The 21,536-nt window shown below is 47.3% G+C and overlaps 1 protein-coding gene across 1 annotated transcript in view; it reads left to right on the top strand.

Moving 5' to 3' along the window:
• Positions 1–21,536, top strand: part of LOC122939126 (cytochrome P450 2C25-like) — a 98,091-nt gene that overhangs the window by 35,729 nt on the left and 40,826 nt on the right. The window contains exon 2 of the mRNA XM_044295119.1: positions 18,736–18,917. Coding sequence (XP_044151054.1) covers positions 18,741–18,917 — 177 coding nt within the window. The 5' untranslated portion in view covers positions 18,736–18,740. The remainder of the gene's footprint in view (positions 1–18,735; positions 18,918–21,536) is intronic.

Raw genomic sequence — 21,536 nt, 5'->3', positions numbered from 1 at the left:
TTTCATTGTTCCACAAGGAATGACCAGCTATGCAGCCTGCAGGAGAGACATGCTGAAGGACTTACTTGAGAGTCGAGGAGGGACTGCTGGGACAAAGAACAAGGCCACCTTGATCAGTGAGCTAGCCAAGATGGATCAGAGGGATGGTGATGCTGGACCTCGGTCCGTTGAAGACTTGTTTCAGCAACGAGTCAATAAAAGAGACTCCTGCTTGAACTTACATAAAGCCTGCCTGGTGTTTGTTCTGAGCTATTACTACTGGATTTGAATGGCACATAGCTGTAGTTCGAATCCCGGATTATCGAAGGACTGAACAATCAGAGATTGCGGTCTGAAACCTGGGGAGTGCTGGGAGAGTGGAATAGAGCGCGCCATCTTTGACCATTTTATTCAATAAATTCCACATGACTCTTTCATGCAGTCCAGCGAATCCATCGTAGTCCAAAAGCCAATCTGTGAAAAATGAGAGATAACAACAATTTAACATTGGTTTTGAAAAATATTAGGTATTTGAAACAGCTTCTTTGGCAGGCTATGGTGCCTTTCCCCATTCTTGCCCTTTCACTGCTACCACTGATCAACCACTGTTGAGATGTGGGTGTATATGCCGTTAAAACAGTCTAAACTCAGTTTTTGGTAAAAGCAAAAACAAAGCAAAATAACAGCAATTATAAATTATTAGCTCCCCAAGTGTCCAGCTAACACTCACACACTGGGGGAGCTAACAACACACTGAAGATGGATTTCTAGCACATTACACAGGTGCCTTTAAGTACACAAAACTCAAGATCACAACCTTAGTCCTCATGCACACGACCGTTGTTTGGGTCCGCATCGGAGCCGTCGTTTTGGCGGCTTGGATGCGGGCCCATTCATTTCAATGGGGCCGCAAAAGATGCGGACAGCACTCCATGTGCTGTCCGCATCCGTAGCTCCGGCCCCGCAAAAAAAATATAACATGTCCTATTCTTGTCCGCGCTTTGCCGGCGCCCGTTACTTTCCGCAAATTGCGGAAGGCAACACAGGCGGCTTCCATTTTTTATTTTTTGGGGTTTGCGGACCGCAAAAAGCAGCACGGCCGTGTGCATGAGGCCTTAAATCCCACTTATTAAACCTGACAGGGCGCACCTGTGAAGTGAAGACCATTTCAGGTGATTACCTCATGAAGCTCATCAAGAGAATGCCAAGAGTGTGCAAAGCAATAATCAAAGCAAAAGGTGGCTACTTTGAAGAACCTAGAATATGACATATTTTCTGTTGTTTCACACTTTTTTGTTATGTATATAATTCCACATGTGTTAATTCATAGTTTTGATGCCTTCAGTGTGAATCTACAATTTTCATAGTCATGAAAATAAAGAAAACTCTTTGAATGAGAAGGTGTGTCCAAACTTTTGGTCTGTACCGTATATTGCAGCATCTTAGGAATTCAGTTTTGACTTTTTCATAGTTTTCAGCATCCTCAGTTCTCATTTGGCTATAAGACTGTTGAGCTTTGCTAGTGAGACATGGTGCTAAATGAAGTACCCAGTGTTCCTCAGGCCATTTATTAACTTGAGACACTTTCAAAAACTTTCAGATAGGACTCTATATCATCAGTCTCTGTTAACTTGGTAAGCTTTAAAGTGGTAACATTAGGCATATTGCGCTGCATGGCTTGGAGTACCTGAAAGAACTGTTCATCTCTCCTTGCATTCTCTTCATCGATGGGATTGATGTCATTGTCTATAGTTCAGATTGGACAGCCCATATCTTGCACCTAGACAATGTAATATCTGCCATATTTCCACAACTGAATTTGGGTTCCAGTGATCAGCAATGTTTATGGGAACAATCCTACACTAGAACTAAAGTATAAGACTTTAGAAAGACTAACTTCAAGGATATGAAGTGTTCAAAAAAAGAATTGTAAGGTTGGGATAACGCAGCAAGAGTGAGCGCCCAGTGGACACTATTAAAGAGACCTTCTAAAGATCAATTTTCTATGATTCTAAGTTCAGTTCGGGCTCAATCATCCAAAAACAAAAAGTGACTCCAATTGACCTGGAAATTGGTATATAACACCTAGTGATGAGCAGCAGGGGCAATATTCGAATTTGCTATATTTCGTGAATAGTTGTCAGAAATTCGAACATTCGCAATTATTTTCTTGATTGCAAAAATCGGCAATGTATTATGCGCTTATTGTGCGTGCAATACAGGCGTCGGTCACTTTTGCTACATTTTTCAAGCTGCTAGAAGTTTCCTGAGACTGGAGAAAATAGTCGGCACGGCAGAACATTACAATAGCTTTATAAGCAGATAGAGTGCTCCAATATATTCGCGATTGCACAAATTGGCCATTAATGATGCAAATATTTTTGCGCAATATGTGCAACTTCACATTTTAGCAGGTCTGACTACTTATTGCTGATTGGTGCATTAAGTATTGTTGGGAACTTGTGACATCACAGCACTATGTCTGTAGCATGTATGTATGGACAGCAGAACCTCTCAGCTCCACTATATCAGGGTATAACCTACACTGACTATCTCCCACTAACTATCTGTAGTATATACAAACCGGATTCCCAAAAAGTTGGGACACTAAACAAATTGTGAATAAAAACTGAATGCAATGATGTGGAGATGGCAAATGTCAATATCCGAGTAAATGTATCATTTTAAAGGAAAAATACGTTGATTCAAATTTCCACAGTGTCAACAAATCCCCAAAAAGTTGGGACAAGTAGCAATAAGAGGCTGGAAAAAGTAAATTTGAGCATAACGAAGAGCTGGAAGACCAATTAACACTAAATAGGTCAATTGGCAACATGATTGGGTATAAAAAGCGCTTCTCAGAGCGGCAGTGTCTCTCAGAAGCCACGATGGGTAGAGGATCACCAATTCCCACAATGTTGCGCAGAAAGATAGTGGAGCAATATCAGAAAGGTGTTACCCAGTGAAAAATTGCAAAGACTTTGCATCTATCATCATCAACTGTGCATAACATCATCCGAAGATTCAGAGAATCTGGAACAATCTCTGTGCGTAAGGGTCAAGGCCGTAAAACCATACTGGATGCCTGTGATCTCCGGGCCCTTAAACGACACTGCACCACAAACAGGAATGCTACTGTAAAGGAAATCCCAGAATGGGCTCAGGAATACTTCCAGAAACCATTGTCAGTGACCACAATCCACCGTGCCATCCGCCGCTGCCAGCTGAAACTCTACAGTGCAAAGAAGAAGCCATTTCTAAGCAAGATCCACAAGCTCAGGCGTTTTCACTGGGCCAGGGATCATTTAAAATGGAGTGTGGCAAAATGGAAGACTGTTCTGTGGTCAGACGAGTCACGATTCAAAGTTCTTTTTGGAAATCTGGGACGCCATGTCATCAGGACCAAAGAGGACAAGGACAACCCAAGTTATCAACGCTCAGTTCAGAAGCCTGCATCTCTGATGGTATGGGGTTGCATGAGTGCGTGTGGCATGGGCAGCTTGCATGTCTGGAAAGGCACCATCAATGCAGAAAAATATATTCAGGTTCTAGAACAACATCTGCTTCCATCCAGACGTCATCTCTTTCAGAGAAGACCCTGCATTTTTCAACAAGATAATGCCAGACCACATTCTGCATCAATCACAACATCATGGCTGCGTAGGAGAAGGATCCGGGGACTGAAATGGCCAGTCTGCAGTCCAGATCTTTCACCTATAGAGAACATTTGGCGCATCATAAAGAGGAAGGTGCAAGAAAGAAGGCCCAAGACGATGGAACAGTTAGAGGCCTGTATTAGACAAGAATGGGAGAGCATTCCTATTTCTAAACTGGAGAAACTGGTCTCCTCGGTCCCCAGACGTCTGTTGAGTGTTGTAAGAAGAAGGGGAGATGCCACACAGTGGTGAAAATGGCCTTGTCCCAACTTTTTGGGGATTTGTTGACACCATGAAATTCTGATTCAACATATTTTTCCATTAAAATTGTACATTTTCTCAGTTTAAACTTTTGTTCCGTGATTTATGTTCTATTCTGGATAAAATATTACAAGTTGGCGCCTCCACATCATTGCATTCAGTTTTTATTCACGATTTGTATAGCGTCCCAACTTTTTGGGAATCCGGTTTGTATATGAGATAACTAACTAATGTCATTACACAGCAATAACACTGCTCTCTCTCTCTCTCTCTCTCTCTCTCTCAGAACTGCATAAAATGGCTGCTGGGGTGTTTCTCATATAGTAAGGGGGAGGCAAGTTTCCTATTGGTTGCTAGGGATTTTGCTAAGCTCATAAAAAGACATTGCAGCCTTCTCATTGGCCCCAGAAGCAGGAGGGATCATGGGTTCAGATGGAAAAAAAAAATCTTGAATATTTACGAATACGAATATATAGCGCTATATTCTAAATCTTCTTGAATTCTCAAAGTGGCAATATTCGCGATTAAAATTCGCAATCAACACTAATAACACCCTCTATTCTCCTGGAACTTTAAATTTTTAGGAAAACATGTTATCTCTTTTCCTTACTTTTTATGAATTTTTGCTTTTCCCCTCCCCACCACCCTAAGCTCCTGAACGCAATGACATTAGTAAATCATGTCTGAGTGCACCTCTCTTTCTTTAAGTTCGACAAAACAGATTTCCAAAACATTCCATACTTTGTGAAAAGGTTTGTGAAGGGGTTCCAAATGAAAGACCCAGGGAATGGCCTTGTCCTCTCAGGTTGAGAACGTTTATGCCTTGCTTCACGCCAGGGAACTCCTTGGATCTGGCTTTGGTGTGCTCGGTCCCTTGCTGCGGTGGGCAGTAGAGGACGGCCGCTCCGCTTTTGCACCCTGGTCGCTCTTCTGCTGTGCTGGTGGCTCTGTGCGACCACCGCCTCTTCCTCCGAACTACATAGGTCACTCGCATGACCTTGATTCCATGTGCGGTCGAGGACCTCATCGTCCTCCAAATCATCTTCCACCCAGTCTTCACCCCTGCCCTTCTTGTCGGTCTGCACACTGCAGAAAGCCCCAGCAGTTGGCACCTGTGTTTCGTCATCATCCGAGACGTGCTGTGATGGTCCTCCCATGTACTCATCCTGAAACATAAGTGGTCGGGCATCAGTGCAGTCAATCTCTTCCTCTTCTGGGGCAGGGCTAGGTGGATGGCTCGGGGAAACCCTGATAGCAGAGTAATCAAAAAGCAGAAGAGACTGCTGCATGACTTGGGGCTCAGACTGCTTGGCTGATTTTCAAGGAGGTGAGGTGAAAGACTGATGGACATCGGCTGCAGGTGCCAACTCTGATCTTTCAGCAGGAGACTGGGTGGGAGACAATGTGAAGGAACTGGAGGCACTGTCAGCAACCCAATCTACTATCGCCTGTACTTGTTCTGGCCTCACCATTCATAGAGAGGCATTCGGCCCGACCTAATACCGCTGCAGGTTCTGTCGCCTACTCGCACCTGAGGAAGGGGTTTCACTTGTGTGTGTAGCTGGCACAGATCGACCACGTCCTCTCCCTGCAACAGGAGCTCCACCAGCAGCACCACGACTGGGGCCACGTCCCTTATTCGATGCTCTCCTCATTCTTTGCGTTCAACCACCAAACTAACAGATGGTTTATGTCAGGCGACAATGTAATCGCCAATAGTCAACAATTAAGTTCACTGACAGTCAGGCTGTTCCAGGGTCATAAAGAGAAAACAATTCTTCAGGTCCACAACAGTGTGACAGGCGAATTACTTCATGGTCCCAAATTTTTTTAATTTGTCAACCAACAATGTAACAGCAGGTTGTATTTGACTGTGACAAATGCAGCAAAGGCCCCAAATGTCGGGTCTTGCAAAAAATTGTTGTTTTTTTAATACCAGACTATAACAGTGGTATATAACGCTTGTATCGGACTGTCACAAATGCAACAAAGGCAGCAAATGTAGTATCTTGCCCAAAATGGGTGTTTTTTTTTAAACCAGAATATAACAACAGTATCTAACACTTGTATTGGACTGCCAGAAATGCAGGAAAAGCCGCAAATTTATTATCTTGCCCAAAATGGGTGTTTTTAAACCCAGTATATAATTGCAGTATTTAAAGCTTGTATTTCACCCAGATGTAGGGTATTGCAAAAAAATTGTGTTTTTTTAAACCCAGAATATAACTGCAGTACCGTATTTTCCAGCGTATAATACTTTCTAACACTAGAAATTATTTTTAAAAGTCGGAGGTCGTCTTACACGCCGGGTATACTTGGATCCGCTAGTGTATTCTAACCCCCAGGCGTTCCCATGGTGATGGGGTCGCTTGCCTGGGGGTTAGAATATACAGGGCCCCGCCGCTTACCGTAGTACATTTATAAACTGTAATCCGTAACTTTAACTTAAATCAGCGCTCATCTCTTTACTAGGGTACCTTACTCTCAGCTCCGGTAACAGGCCGTGCGGGTGGTGCTCACTCACTGACGTCACGTGCCTGCTCCTCCACTAGGCGGCGCAGCCGCGTGACGTCAGTGAGTGAGCGCTGCCTGTACTGCCTGTTACTGGAGCTGAGAGTAAGGTACCCTAGTAAAGAGATGAGCGCTAAATAAAGTTAAAGTTACGGATTACAGTTTATAAATGTACTACTGTGAGCATCGGGGAGAGGGATCTGTGGATGGCACTGTTATGGGAGGGGGATCTGTGGATGGCACTGTCATGGGGGGATCTGTGGGTGGCACTGTTATGGGGAGGGGGATCTGTGGATGGCACTGTCATAGGGAATCTGTGGATGACACTGTTTAGGGGGGATCTGTGGATGACACTGTTATAGAGAGGGGGATCTGTGGATTGCACTGTCATAGGGGGATCTGTGGATGACACTGTTATAGGGAGGGGGATCTGTGGATGGCACTGTTATGGGGAGGGGGATCTGTGGATGGCACTGTCATGGGGGGGATCTGTGGATGACACTGTTTAGGGGGGGATTTGTGGATGGCATTGTAATGGGAGGGCGATCTGTGGATGTCACTGTTTAGGGGGGATCTGTGGATGGCACTGTTATAGGGAGGGGGATCAGTGGATAACACTGTTATGGGGAGGGGCATCTGTGGATGACACTGTCATGGGGTGGATCTGTGGATGACACATATAGCATAAGATGCTATATAGTGTCATCTCTTGCATCGGTGCACCCCTCACATATACAGTCTCTCGCATAGGTGAACCCCTCACATATACAGTATCTCACGTAGGTGCACCCCTCACATATACAGTATCTTGCATAGGTGCACCCCTCACATATACAGTCTCTCGCATAGGTGCACCCCTCACATATACAGTCTCTCGCATAGGTGCACCCCTCACATATACAGTCTCTCGCATAGGTGCACCCCTCACATATACAGTCTCTCGCATAGGTGCACCCCTCACATATACAGTCTCTCGCATAGGTGCACCCCTCACATATACAGTCTCTCGCATAGGTGCACCCCTCACATATACAGTCTCTCGCATAGCTGCACCCCTCACATATACAGTATCTCACGTAGGTGCACCCCTCACATATACAGTCTCTCGCATAGGTGCACCCCTCACATATACAGTATCTCGCATAGGTGCACCCCTCACATATACAGTCTCTCACATAGGTGCACCCCTCACATATACAGTCTCTCGCATAAGTGCACCCCTCACATATACAGTATCTCACATAGGTGCACCCCTCACATATACAGTATCTCGCATAGGTGCACCCCTCACATATACAGTCTCTCGCATAGGTGCACCCCTCACATATACAGTCTCTCGCATAGGTGCACCCCTCACATATACAGTCTCTCGCATAGCTGCACCCCTCACATATACAGTATCTCACGTAGGTGCACCCCTCACATATACAGTCTCTCGCATAGGTGCACCCCTCACATATACAGTATCTCGCATAGGTGCACCCCTCACATATACAGTCTCTCACATAGGTGCACCCCTCACATATACAGTCTCTCGCATAGGTGCACCCCTCACATATACAGTCTCTCGCATAAGTGCACCCCTCACATATACAGTATCTCACATAGGTGCACCCCTCACATATACAGTCTCTCGCATAGGTGCACCCCTCACATATACAGTATCTCGCATAGGTGCACCCCTCACATATACAGTCTCTCACATAGGTGCACCCCTCACATATACAGTATCTCGCATAGGTGCACCCCTCACATATACAGTCTCTCACATAGGTGCACCCCTCACATATACAGTCTCTCGCATAAGTGCACCCCTCACATATACAGTATCTCACATAGGTGCACCCCTCACATATACAGTCTCTCGCATAGGTGCACCCCTCACATATACAGTATCTCGCATAGGTGCACCCCTCACATATACAGTCTCTCACATAGGTGCACCCCTCACATATACAGTATCTCGCATAGGTGCACCCCTCACATATACAGTCTCTCACATAGGTGCACCCCTCACATATACAGTATCTCGCATAGGTGCACCCCTCACATATACAGTCTCTCACATAGGTGCACCCCTCACATATACAGTCTCTCGCATAAGTGCACCCCTCACATATACAGTATCTCACGTAGGTGCACCACTCACATATACAGTATCTCACGTAGGTGCACCCCTCACATATACAGTCTCTCACATAGGTGCACCCCTCACATATACAGTCTCTCACATAGGTGCACCCCTCACATATACAGTCTCTCGCATAGGTGCACCCCTCACATATACAGTATCTCGCATAGGTGCACCCCTCACATATACAGTATCTCACGTAGGTGCACCCCTCACATATACAGTCTCTCACATAGGTGCACCCCTCACATATACAGTCTCTCACATAGGTGCACCCCTCACATATACAGTATCTCGCATAGGTGCACCCCTCACATATACAGTATCTCGCATAGGTGCACCCCTCACATATACAGTATCTCACGTAGGTGAACCCCTCACATATACAGTATCTCGCATAGGTGAACCCCTCACATATACAGTATCTCACATAGGTGCATCCCTCACATATACAGTATCTCGCATAGGTGCACCCCTCACATATACAATCTCTCGCATAGGTGCACCCCTCACATATACAGTCTCTCACATAGGTGAACCCCTCACATATACAGTCTCTCGCATAGGTGCACCCCTCACATAAACAGTCTCTCACATAGGTGCACCCCTCACATATACAGTCTCTCGCATAGGTGCACCCCTCACATATACAGTCTCTCGCGTAGGTGCACCCCTCACATATACAGTCTCTCGCATAGGTGCACCCCTCACATATACAGTCTCTCGCATAGGTGAGGTATGTTCACCTATGCGAGAGACTGTATATGTGAGGGGTGCAGCTATGCGAGAGACTGTATATGTGAGGGGTGCACCTATGCGAGATACTATATATGTGAGGGGTTCACCTATGTGAGATACTGTATATGTGAGGGGTGCACCTATGTGAGAGATTGTATATGTGAGGGGTGCACCTATGTGAGATACTGTATATGTGAGGGGTGCACCTATGCGAGATACTGTATATGTGAGGGGTGCACCTATGTGAGAGACTGTATATGTGAGGGGTGCACCTATGCGAGAGACTGTATATGTGAGGGGTGCATCTATGCGAGAGACTGTATATGTGAGGGGTGCACTTACTTTTGTGAGAGACTGTATATGTGAGGGGTGCACCTATGCAAGATACTGTATATGTGAGGGGTGCACCTACGCGAGATACTGTATATGTGAGGGGTGCACCTATGCGAGATACTGTATATGTGAGGGGTGCACCTATGCGAGAGACTGTATATGTGAGGGGTGCACCTACGTGAGATACTGTATATGTGAGGGGTGCACCTATGCGAGATACTGTATATGTGAGGGGTGCACCTATGCGAGAGACTGTATATGTGAGGGGTGCACCTATGTGAGAGACTGTATATGTGAGGGGTGCACCTATGCGAGAGACTGTATATGTGAGGGGTGTACCTATGCGAGAGACTGTATATGTGAGGGGTGCACCTATGCGAGAGACTGTATATGTGAGGGGTGCACCTATGTGAGATACTGTATATGTGAGGGGTGCACCTATGCGAGATACTGTATATGTGAGGGGTGCACCTACACGAGAAACTGTATATGTGAGGGGTGCACCTATGCGAGAGACTGTATATGTGAGGGGTGTACCTATGCGAGAGACTGTATATGTGAGGGGTGCACCTATGCGAGAGACTGTATATGTGAGGGGTGCACCTACGTGAGATACTGTATATGTGAGGGGTGCACCTATGCGAGATACTGTATATGTGAGGGGTGCACCTATGCGAGAGACTGTATATGTGAGGGGTGCACCTATACGAGATACTGTATATGTGAGGGGTGCACCTATGCGAGAGACTGTATATGTGAGGGGTGCACTTACTTTTGTGAGATACTGTATATGTGAGGGGTGCACCTATGCATGATACTGTATATGTGAGGGGTGCACTTACTTTTGTGAGATACTGTATATGTGAGGGGTTCACCTATGCGAGAGACTGTATATGTGAGGGGTGCACTTACTTTTGTGAGATACTGTATATGTGAGGGGTTCACCTATGTGAGAGACTGTATATGTGAGGGGTGCACCTATGTGAGAGACTGTATATGTGAGGGGTGCACTTACTTTTGTGAGATACTGTATATGTGAGGGGTGCACCTACATGAGATACTGTATATGTGAGGGGTGCACTTACTTTTGTGAGATACTGTATATGTGAGGGGTGCACCTATGCATGATACTGTATATGTGAGGGGTGCACTTACTTTTGTGAGATACTGTATATGTGAGGGGTTCACCTATGCGAGAGACTGTATATGTGAGGGGTGCACTTACTTTTGTGAGATACTGTATATGTGAGGGGTGCACCTATGCGAGAGACTGTATATGTGAGGGGTGCACTTACTTTTGTGAGATACTGTATATGTGAGGGGTGCACCTACATGAGATACTGTATATGTGAGGGGTGCACTTACTTTTGTGAGATACTGTATATGTGAGGGGTGCACCTATGCATGATACTGTATATGTGAGGGGTGCACCTATGCGAGAGACTGTATATGTGAGGGGTGCACTTACTTTTGTGTGATACTGTATGCTTGGAGTAAAAAGGGCACAGAATTTCATAAAAAGAACACCTATCCAACTCTTAACCATGGGGGTGGATCAATCGTGCTTCGGGGGTTGTGTTGTCATCAATGTCTCGAGGGAAAAGTTGATTCATTAAAATTCCAGCAAATTCTGGAAGCAAACGTAACACCAACTGTAAAGAAGCTGAAGTAGAAAAGAGGATGGCTTCTACAAAAGGATAATGATCCTAAATGCACCTCAAAATCCACCATAAACCTCAAAGCTGAGGGTTTTACCATGGTCCTCGCAGTCCCCTGATCTGTTGAAGATTAAAGCATGGGCATGCAGTGGTCTTATGTGGGCAATGTGGGGGCGCGGGATGCCGATAGTGATCATGCTGACCCCTCCATGTCCATTCAGCTGCTGTATTAGGGGCTCTGCCTCTGTGACTCCCATATACTCTGCATACATGACTCCTCTGTACAATAACGGACTCTTGTAGCGGTGACTTCTATGACTCCAGAATATCAGAATCCTGTATCTGCACAGGTCACATGGCCATAGATATTTGACATGGCTTATATATTGGTCACGCGTGTACAACATTGTGCAAAAGTTTTAGGCAGATGTGGAAAAAGTGCTGCGTAGTAAGAATTCTTTCAAAACTAGAAGTGTTAAAAGTTTATTTTCTCAAAATGCAAAGTGAGTGGAGAAAAGGGAAATCTGAACGCTTTCAGTATCTGGTGTGACCACCCTTTGTCTTCGGCATCCATTCTTCTAGGTACTGGCACATAGGCTTTGAAGGAACTTGGCAGGGAGCTTCTAAACATCCTGGAGGACTAAGCACAGATCTCCTGCTCAGATCCTTCTTCTTCTCTCCATGTAATCCCAGACAGACTGGATGAGGCTGAGATCAGGGCTCTGTGGGACCATATTATCACCTCCAGGACTCCTGATTGTTCTTTATGCTAGAGATACTTCTTGATGACATTGCCTGGATGTTGGGGGTCGTTGTCCTGCTGCTGAATAAACATAAATTTAAACTATTACCAGGGGCGGATTAAGTGCATGATAGGCCCGGGGCTGTCTACCCATAGTCTCTTCCTAGGCCATAATCATCGTTCACGTGGCCTCGGTGCAGCTCTGTCCCATCTGAGTGATTGGGTCGGAGCTGTAATACCGAGCGCAGGGCTATCACATGGACAGTGCTGTGCTTGGTGAGGAGCAAAGAGGCTGCGGCGCTCACTGGGACATCGCGGTCTCCTCAAACAGCTGATTGGTTGGGGTGCCAGGAGTATGACCCCCACCATCTCATAACTCTGTGAGCACAGATGTCATAGATCAGTGGTCCCCAACCTTTTTTGCACCAAGGACCAGTTTCATGCAAGACAATTTTCCCAAGGACCGAGCGGGGATTCTGGGGCGGGGCTTAGGGGGTGGGTGGGGCTTAAGGGTGCTAGTCTGCGCTGACTGATTAACACGCATAACAAAACACAAGGTGCATATTAAAATATATAACAACTATATAAACTGACTAGGGTCTCTGCTGCACCAGGTCTCTGCTGCACCAGGTCTCTGCTGCACCTGGTCTCTGCTGCACATGGTCTCTACTGCGCTGTACCATATTTTTCGCCCTATAGGATACACCTAGGTTTTAGAGTAGAACAATAAGAAAAAAATTTTTTTTCATTACACCTCAGGTCAGACCAGCAATCAGACCCCTAATGTTAATCAGACCTCAGATCAGGCCCCCAATGCCTCAGCTCAACCCCCCCCCCCCCCCCATGTCAGCCATCAGCCCCACATGTCAGCCATCAGCCCCCCATGTCAGCCATCAGACCCCCATGTCAGCCATCAGCCCCCCATGTCAGCCATCAGATCCTTATGTCAGCCATCAGACCCTTATGTCAGCCATCAGACCCTTATGTCAGCCATCAGACCCTTATGTCAGCATTCAGCTCCTTATGTCAGCCATTAGCCCCTTATGTCAGCCATAAGCCTCCATGTCAGCCATAAGCCCCCCATGTCAGCCATAAGCCCCCATGTCTGCCATCAGCCCCCCATGTCAGCTATCAGCCCCTTATGTCAGCCATCAGCCCCCCATGTCAGCCATCAGACCCCCATGTCAGCCATCAGACCTCCATGTCAGCCATAAGCCCCTTATGTCAGCCATCAGCCCCTTATATCAGCCATCAGCCATATGTCAGCCATAAGCCCCCAATGTCAGTCCCCAGCCCTTATGTCAGCCCCCAGCGCAAATAAAAAAAAAAAAAAAAAAATTACCTCTCCTGCTCCTGTTCACCATCTCAATCCTCTTCATCCTGCTGACAGCTGTGTATCACGGCGCACAGTGTGAGGTCACAGAGCGACATCTCGCTGTGCGCAGCCCTGCACAGCCGATAGCCGAGCCGAGGACCAGGAAGCGGTGAGTACAGAACCTTCACCGCTTCCTGATCCTCCTGTACTAATGAAATGCTTCCATAATGGAAGTACTTCATAAGAACCGCGTTAAAGACGGCCCTGATCGCCACGGCCCGGCAAGAAATCTTCCAGGACCCGGTCCTGGGCCGCGGCCCAGTGGTTGGGGACCGCTGTCATAGATGCTACCTGCAGTCCTATGTAACACCCCACATAACACAGTGTACTAATGTGTTATGTGAGGTGTTACATAGGACTGCATGGAACATCTACTACATTATCTGCACACAGACAGTTATCACTGTTATCTGGGCTGTTACATAGAACTGCAGGTGACAAATTAAAATTTTAGTTGCCAAATTTAAAATACATACGATTATGATGAAATAGGCTTGGAGGAGAAGATGAGACGCAGGTCACAGTAGTGAGCAGCTCTACATGTAGGGGAATACAGCACCACATGCCTGTTACATCCAGTGACATCTCCTGTCATGTAGAACTTCTCTTTCCTCTTCTCCTCCATCTGACCCAGACCGCCATGACAGATTCTTTCAGCCACATCTCGTCTCTGCAGAGTTTTTTACAGACACGTTAGATTTCTCATAATTGGGGTCATTTATCAAACTGGTGTAAAGTAGAACTGGCTTAGGTGCCCATAGCAACCAATCAGATTCCAGCTTTTATTTTCCAAAGAAGCTGTGAAAAAGGAAAGGTGGAATCTGTTGCTATGGGCGACTAACCCAGTTCTACTTTACATCAGTTTGATAAATTACCCCAAAGGTCCCTATAGCATCTACAGCAATTATAATGTCCCCTAGAGACCCCCAGTAATAATAACATCCTATATTGTGCCCCAGGTAATAATGCCTGTATAGTGTCCCCAAAAATAATGTCCCCTAAGAGAAAAAGCCCCCACACTGCCCCCATATAGTAATTTCCCCCACACTGCCCCATATAGTAATTCCCCCACACTGCCCATATAGTAATTTCCCCCCACTGCCCCATATAGTAATTTCCCCCACACTGCCCCATATAGTAATTTCCCCCACATGCCCCATATAGTAATTTCCCCCACACTGCCCCATATAGTAATTTCCCCCACACTGCCCCTATAGTAATTTCCCCCACACTGCCCCATATAGTAATTTCCCCCACACTGCCCCATATAGTAATTTCCCCACACTGCCCATATAGTAATTTCCCCCACACTGCCCATATAGTAATTTCCCCCACACTGCCCCATATAGTAATTTCCCCCACACTGCCCCATATAGTAATTTCCCCCACTGCCCATATAGTAATTTCCCCCACACTGCCCCATATAGTAATTTCCCCCACACTGCCCCATATAGTAATTTCCCCCACACTGCCCCATATAGTAATTTCCCCCCACTGCCCCATATAGTAATTTCCCCCACACTGCCCCATATAGTTTCCCCCACTGCCCCATATAGTAATTTCCCCCACACTGCCCATATAGTAATTTCCCCCCACTGCCCCATATAGTAATTTCCCCCACACTGCCCCATATAGTAATTTCCCCCACACTGCCCCATATAGTAATTTCCCCCACACTGCCCCATATAGTAATTTCCCCCACACTGCCCCATATAGTAATTTCCCCCACACTGCCCCTATAGTAATTTCCCCCACTGCCCCATATAGTAATTTCCCCCACACTGCCCCATATAGTAATTTCCCCCACACTGCCCCATATAGTAATTTCCCCCACACTGCCCCATATAGTAATTTCCCCCACACTGCCCCATATAGTAATTTCCCCCACACTGCCCCATATAGTAATTTCCCCCACTGCCCCATATAGTAATTTCCCCCACACTGCCCCATATAGTAATTTCCCCCACACTGCCCCATATAGTAATTTCCCCCACACTGCCCCATATAGTAATTTCCCCCACACTGCCCCATATAGTAATTTCCCCCACACTGCCCATATAGTAATTTCCCCCACACTGCCCCATATAATTTCCCCCACACTGCCCCATATAGTAATTTCCCCCACACTGCCCCATATAGTAATTTCCCCCACACTGCCCCATATAGTAATTTCCCCCACACTGCCCATATAGTAATTTCCCCACACTGCCCCATATAGTAATTTCCCCCCACTGCCCCATATAGTAATTTCCCCCACACTGCCCCATATAGTAATTTCCCCCCACTGCCCCATATAGTAATTTCCCCCACACTGCCCCATATAGTAATTTCCCCCACACTGCCCCATATAGTAATTTCCCCCACTGCCCATATAGTAATTTCCCCCACACTGCCCTATAGTAATTTCCCCCACACTGCCCATATAGTAATTTCCCCCACACTGCCCCATATAGTAATTTCCCCCACACTGCCCATATAGTAATTTCCCCCACACTGCCCATATAGTAATTTCCCCCACACTGCCCCATATAGTAATTTCCCCCACACTGCCCCATATAGTAATTTCCCCCACACTGCCCCATATAGTAATTTCCCCCACACTGCCCCATATAGTAATTTCCCCCACACTGCCCCATATAGTAATTTCCCCCACTGCCCCATATAGTAATTTCCCCCACACTGCCCCATATAGTAATTTCCCCCACACTGCCCCATATAGTAATTTCCCCCACACTGCCCCATATAATAATTTCCCCCACACTGCCCCATATAGTAATTTCCCCCACACTGCCCCATATAGTAATTTCCCCCACACTGCCCCATATAGTAATTTCCCCCACACTGCCCATATAGTAATTTCCCCCACACTGCCCCAATAGTAATTTCCCCCCACTGCCCCATATAGTAATTTCCCCCACACTGCCCCATATAGTAATTTCCCCCACACTGCCCCATAGTAATTTCCCCCACACTGCCCATATAGTAATTTCCCCCACACTGCCCCATATAGTAATTTCCCCCACACTGCCCCATATAGTAATTTCCCCCACTGCCCCATATAGTAATTTCCCCCACACTGCCCCATATAGTAATTTCCCCCACACTGCCCCATAGTAATTTCCCCACACTGCCCCCATATAGTAATTTCCCCCACACTGCCCCATATAGTAATTTCCCCCACACTGCCCCATATAGTAATTTCCCCCACTGCCCCATATAGTAATTTCCCCACACTGCCCCATATAGTAATTTCCCCCACACTGCCCCATATAGTAATTTCCCCCACACTGCCCCATAGTAATTTCCCCCACACTGCCCATATAGTAATTTCCCCACACTGCCCCATATAGTAATTTCCCCCACACTGCCCCATATAGTAATTTCCCCACACTGCCCATATAGTAATTTCCCCCACACTGCCCCATATAGTAATTTCCCCCACACTGCCCCATATAGTAATTTCCCCACACTGCCCATAGTAATTTCCCCCACACTGCCCCATATAGTAATTTCCCCACACTGCCCCATATAGTAATTTCCCTCACACTGCCCCATATAGTAATTTCCCCCACACTGCCCCATATAGTAATTTCCCCCACACTGCCCCATATAGTAATTTCCCCCACACTGCCCCATATAGTAATTTCCCCACACTGCCCCATATAGTAATTTCCCCCACACTGCCCCATATAGTAATTTCCCCCACACTGCCCCATATAGTAATTTCCCTCACACTGCCCCATATAGTAATTTCCCCCACACTGGCTGCCCCTATAGTAATTTCCCCCACACTGCCCCATATAGTATTTTCCCCCACACTGCCCCCATATAGTAATTTCCCCCACACTGCCCCATATAGTAATTTCCCCCACACTGCCCCATATAGTAATTTCCCCCACACTGCCCCATATAGTAATTTCCCCCACACTGCCCCATATAGTAATTTCCCCCACACTGCCCCATATAGTAATTTCCCCCCACACTGCCCCATATAGTAATTTCCCCCACACTGCCCCATATAGTAATTTCCCCCACACTGCCCCATATAGTAATTTCCCTCACACTGCCCCATATAGTAATTTCCCCCACACTGCCCCCATATAGTAATTTCCCCCACACTGCCCCCATATAGTAATTTCCCCCACACTGCCCCATATAGTAATTTCCCCCACACTGCCCCCATATAGTAATTTCCCCCACACTGCCCCATATTAGTAATTTCCCCCACACTGCCCCATATAGTAATTTCCCCCACACTGCCCCATATAGTAATTTCCCCCACACGCCCCATATAGTAATTTCCCCCACACTGCCCCATATAGTAATTTTCCCCCACACTGCCCCATATAGTAATTTCCCCCACACTGCCCCATATAGTAATTTCCCTCACACTGCCCCATATAGTAATTTCCCCCACACTGCCCCCATATAGTAATTTCCCCCACACTGCCCCATATAGTAATTTCCCCCACACTGCCCCATATAGTAATTCCCCCACACTGCCCCCATATAGTAATTTCCCCCACACTGCCCCATATAGTAATTTAAAAAAATTACTTAACTGTGTCCCAGTTGGCGCTCACCTGTCGATGGTGCAGACGCGCTGCGCACAAACGCCACACGGGCACAGGTGCGGCCTACTAGGCCTGAAGGGTATGGCGGTGATCGTCAGACAGTGGCGAGGCAAGGAACTATGTGCTTGGGCCCGGGGCAACCGACCCAAACGCCCCAATAATAATCCGCCACTGACTATTTTTGAAAACATGCTTAACTTGCAATGTTTTTTTGCACGCCTGCCTACAACTTCTGCACTGTATGTCAGTGACTCCCGTATCAGGGACCGTAGTATCAGGGCCTCCTATATCAAGGACTTGTGTATTCAGTGACTCCTGTGTCTGATGATCAGGAAACTCTTGTATCGGGGACGACTGTTTAAGTGACTCCTGTATCAGAGACCCTCATGTTGTGGACTATTCCACTGGGGACTCCTCTATAGGTGACTGGTATCTATTCCTCCTGTATCGGGGACTTCTGTATAAATGACCCTTGTGTTTAGTGGCTCCGTTACCATTGACCCCTCATATCAGAGAGAGACCCATATTGGGGCATCTTTCTTGGGGACAGATTCATGTGACTCATTGATGAGAGGTGGATGACTTCATGCTGCCACGTTGCTCTATATCTCACCAGCACGGAGAGAAATGATTCCACTCTTATAATCCAGCACAATAGTCCTCCCGTCTTTGGTCAGAATGGGGTTAAACCTGGTTGGTCTACTTTGGTGAGATAATGGACTTCAGAGATCATTGAGCACAAAGATGGAATTACTGATGTATTCTTCTTAATCGCAGGAGCCATGGCGCTGTCCATCATCCTCGCAGTTTCTTTCATCCTCTTCATCGCTCACATCATTTACCAGTCATGGTCCCAACAGAATAAATACAAGTCACTGCCTCCTGGACCTACCCCAATTCCTGTGGTCGGGACCCCCCAGTACCTACGGTTGAGAGATGCCATTGGCAACTATAACATGGTAAGTGTCCACGGAGAGACGTTGTGCAGATCATGCGCGGTATTTCAGATACGGTTTCCTTCAGATACAATATTCATTGGTACCAAGATGACGACAGTTTGCTGACAATGTTGTTGAAACCTTAACTTTACATTAGACTCCTAAGGACGCAGAGACAGTTGACAGCGGGACATGACGGAGCTGTCATCATCCCCATAGACCCACCGAGCAAGACATGGGGGAAACATAGAGGTCAATCCAACAGATCCAGAATACACAGGGATGGGCACCTGTACCATTGTGTAATGGAAGAGGCTGTAACCACTTGTGCTCCTCACCCAGGGGTGCACCTAGCCTTTCTGCTGCCTGAGCAAAAACTGTAATGACGCCCCCCCCCCTCCCCCCAATGCCAAATTCTCAACCCAACCCCTTCTCTCCAGCCTTACTGTTAAAGGCATGCTTGGAAAACATTTCATATAGGACTACAACACATACTGGTTAATTTAGCCATACAGTTTAATATGTAGAGATGAAGACTTTCACAATTAAAGCGCTCATTGCCCAAGGCCTTTCTGCTGCCCCCTACTGTCCCTACCTGGTGCTGCCTGCCTCCTCACCTAACCTCATTGGTGGTGCACCCCTGTCCTTACCATTTTTCAGATCCCTACTGTCAGTGAACAGAAATGTTCAATATTTAGACTGAAATAAGAGAGAACAGGGAGAAGGATGAAGGGATTTATTTATTTAGTTACAGCTCAAGCATCTGCACAACACTGCTGGCTGGAGCCGTCCGGCTGTGAACATGTATGAGAATGTTTGTGTCCATGTGTCACTGTGTGTCACTGTGTGCCTGTGTCTGTGTGTCACTGTGTGCCTGTGTCTGTGTCACTGTGTGCCTGTGTCTGTGTGTCACTGTGTGCCTGTGTCTGTGTGTCACTGTGTGCCTGTGCCTGTGTGTCACTGTGTGCCTGTGTGTCACTGTGTGCCTGTGTGTCACTGTGTGCCTGTGCCTGTGTGTCACTGTGTGTCTGTGTGTCGCTGTGTGCCTGTGTCTGTGTGTCACTGTGTGCCTGTGTCTGTGTGTCACTGTATGTCTGTGTGTCACTGTGTGCCTGTGCGTCACTGTGTGCCTGTGCCTGTGTGTCACTGTGTGTCTGTGTGTCACTGTGTGCCTGTGCCTGTGTGTCACTGTGTGTCTGTGTGTCACTGTGTGCCTGTCTGTGTGTGTCGCTGTGTGCCTGTGTCTGTATGTCACTGTGTGCCTGTGTCTGTGTGTCACTGTGTGCCTGTATCTGTGTGTCACTGTGTGCCTGTGTCTGTGTGTCACTGTGTGCCTGTGTCTGTGTGTCACTGTGTGCCTGTGTGTCACTGTGTGCCTGTGCCTGTGTGTCACTGTGTGTCTGTGTGTCGCTGTGTGCCTGTGTCTGTGTGTCACTGTGTGCCTGTGTCTGTATGTCACTGTGTGCCTGTGTCTGTGTGTCACTGTGTGCCTGTGTCTGTGTGTCACTGTGTGCCTGTGTCTGTGTGTCACTGTGTGCCTGTGTCTGTGTGTCACTGTGTGCCTGTGCCTGTGTGTCACTGTGTGCCTGTGCCTGTGTGTCACTGTGTGCCTGTGCTTGTGTGTCACTGTGTGTCTGTGTGTCGCTGTGTGCCTGTGTCTGTGTGTCACTGTGTGCCTGTGTCTGTGTGTCACTGTGTGTCTGTGTGTCACTGTGTGCCTGTGTGTCACTGTGTGCCTGTGCCTGTGTGTCACTGTGTGCCTGTGTCTGTGTGTCACTGTGTGTCTGTGTGTCACTGTGTGCCTGTGTGTCACTGTGTGTCTGTGTGTCACTGTGTGTCTGTGTGTCACTGTGTGCCTGTGTCTGTGTGTCACTGTGTGCCTGTGTCTGTGTGTCACTGTGTGCCTGTGTCTGTGTGTCACTGTGTGCCTGTGTCTGTGTCACTGTGTGCCTGTGTCTGTATGTCACTGTGTGCCTGTGTCTGTGTGTCACTGTGTGCCTGTGTCTGTGTGTCACTGTGTGCCTGTGTGCCACTGTGTGCCTGTGCCTGTGTGTCACTGTGTGCCTGTGTGTCACTGTGTGCCTGTGCCTGTGTGTCTGTGTGTCACTGTGTGTCTGTGTGTCACTGTGTGCCTGTGTCTGTGTGTCACAGTGTGTCTGTGTGTCACTGTGTGTCTGTGTGTCACTGTGTGCCTGTGTGTCACTGTGTGCCTGTGTCTGTGTGTCACTGTGTGTCTGTGTCACTGTGTGTCTGTGTGTCCCTGTGTGCCTGTGTGTCACTGTGTGCCTGTGTCTGTGTGTCACTGTGTGCCTGTGTCTGTGTGTCACTGTGTGTCACTGTGTGCCTGTGTGTCACTGTGTGCCTGTGCCTGTGTGTCACTGTGTGTCTGTGTGTCACTGTGTGTCTGTGTGTCACTGTGTGCCTGTGTCTGTGTGTCACTGTGTGTCTGTGTGTCACTGTGTGCCTGTGTCTGTGTCACTGTGTGCCTGTCTCTGTGTGTCACTGTGTGCCTGTGTCTGTGTGTCACTGTGTGCCTGTGTCTGTGTGTCACTGTGTGCCTGTGTCTGTGTGTCACTGTCTGCCTGTGTCTGTGTGTCACTGTCTGCCTGTGTCTGTGTGTCACTGTGTGCCTGTGTCTGT

The sequence above is a fragment of the Bufo gargarizans genome, chromosome 5 (genome assembly GCF_014858855.1).
Source record: "Bufo gargarizans isolate SCDJY-AF-19 chromosome 5, ASM1485885v1, whole genome shotgun sequence".
Lineage (NCBI taxonomy): Eukaryota > Metazoa > Chordata > Amphibia > Anura > Bufonidae > Bufo > Bufo gargarizans.
The sequence above is the reverse complement of the archived record's forward strand: the minus strand, read 5'-3'. Positions and strand labels throughout refer to the sequence as shown.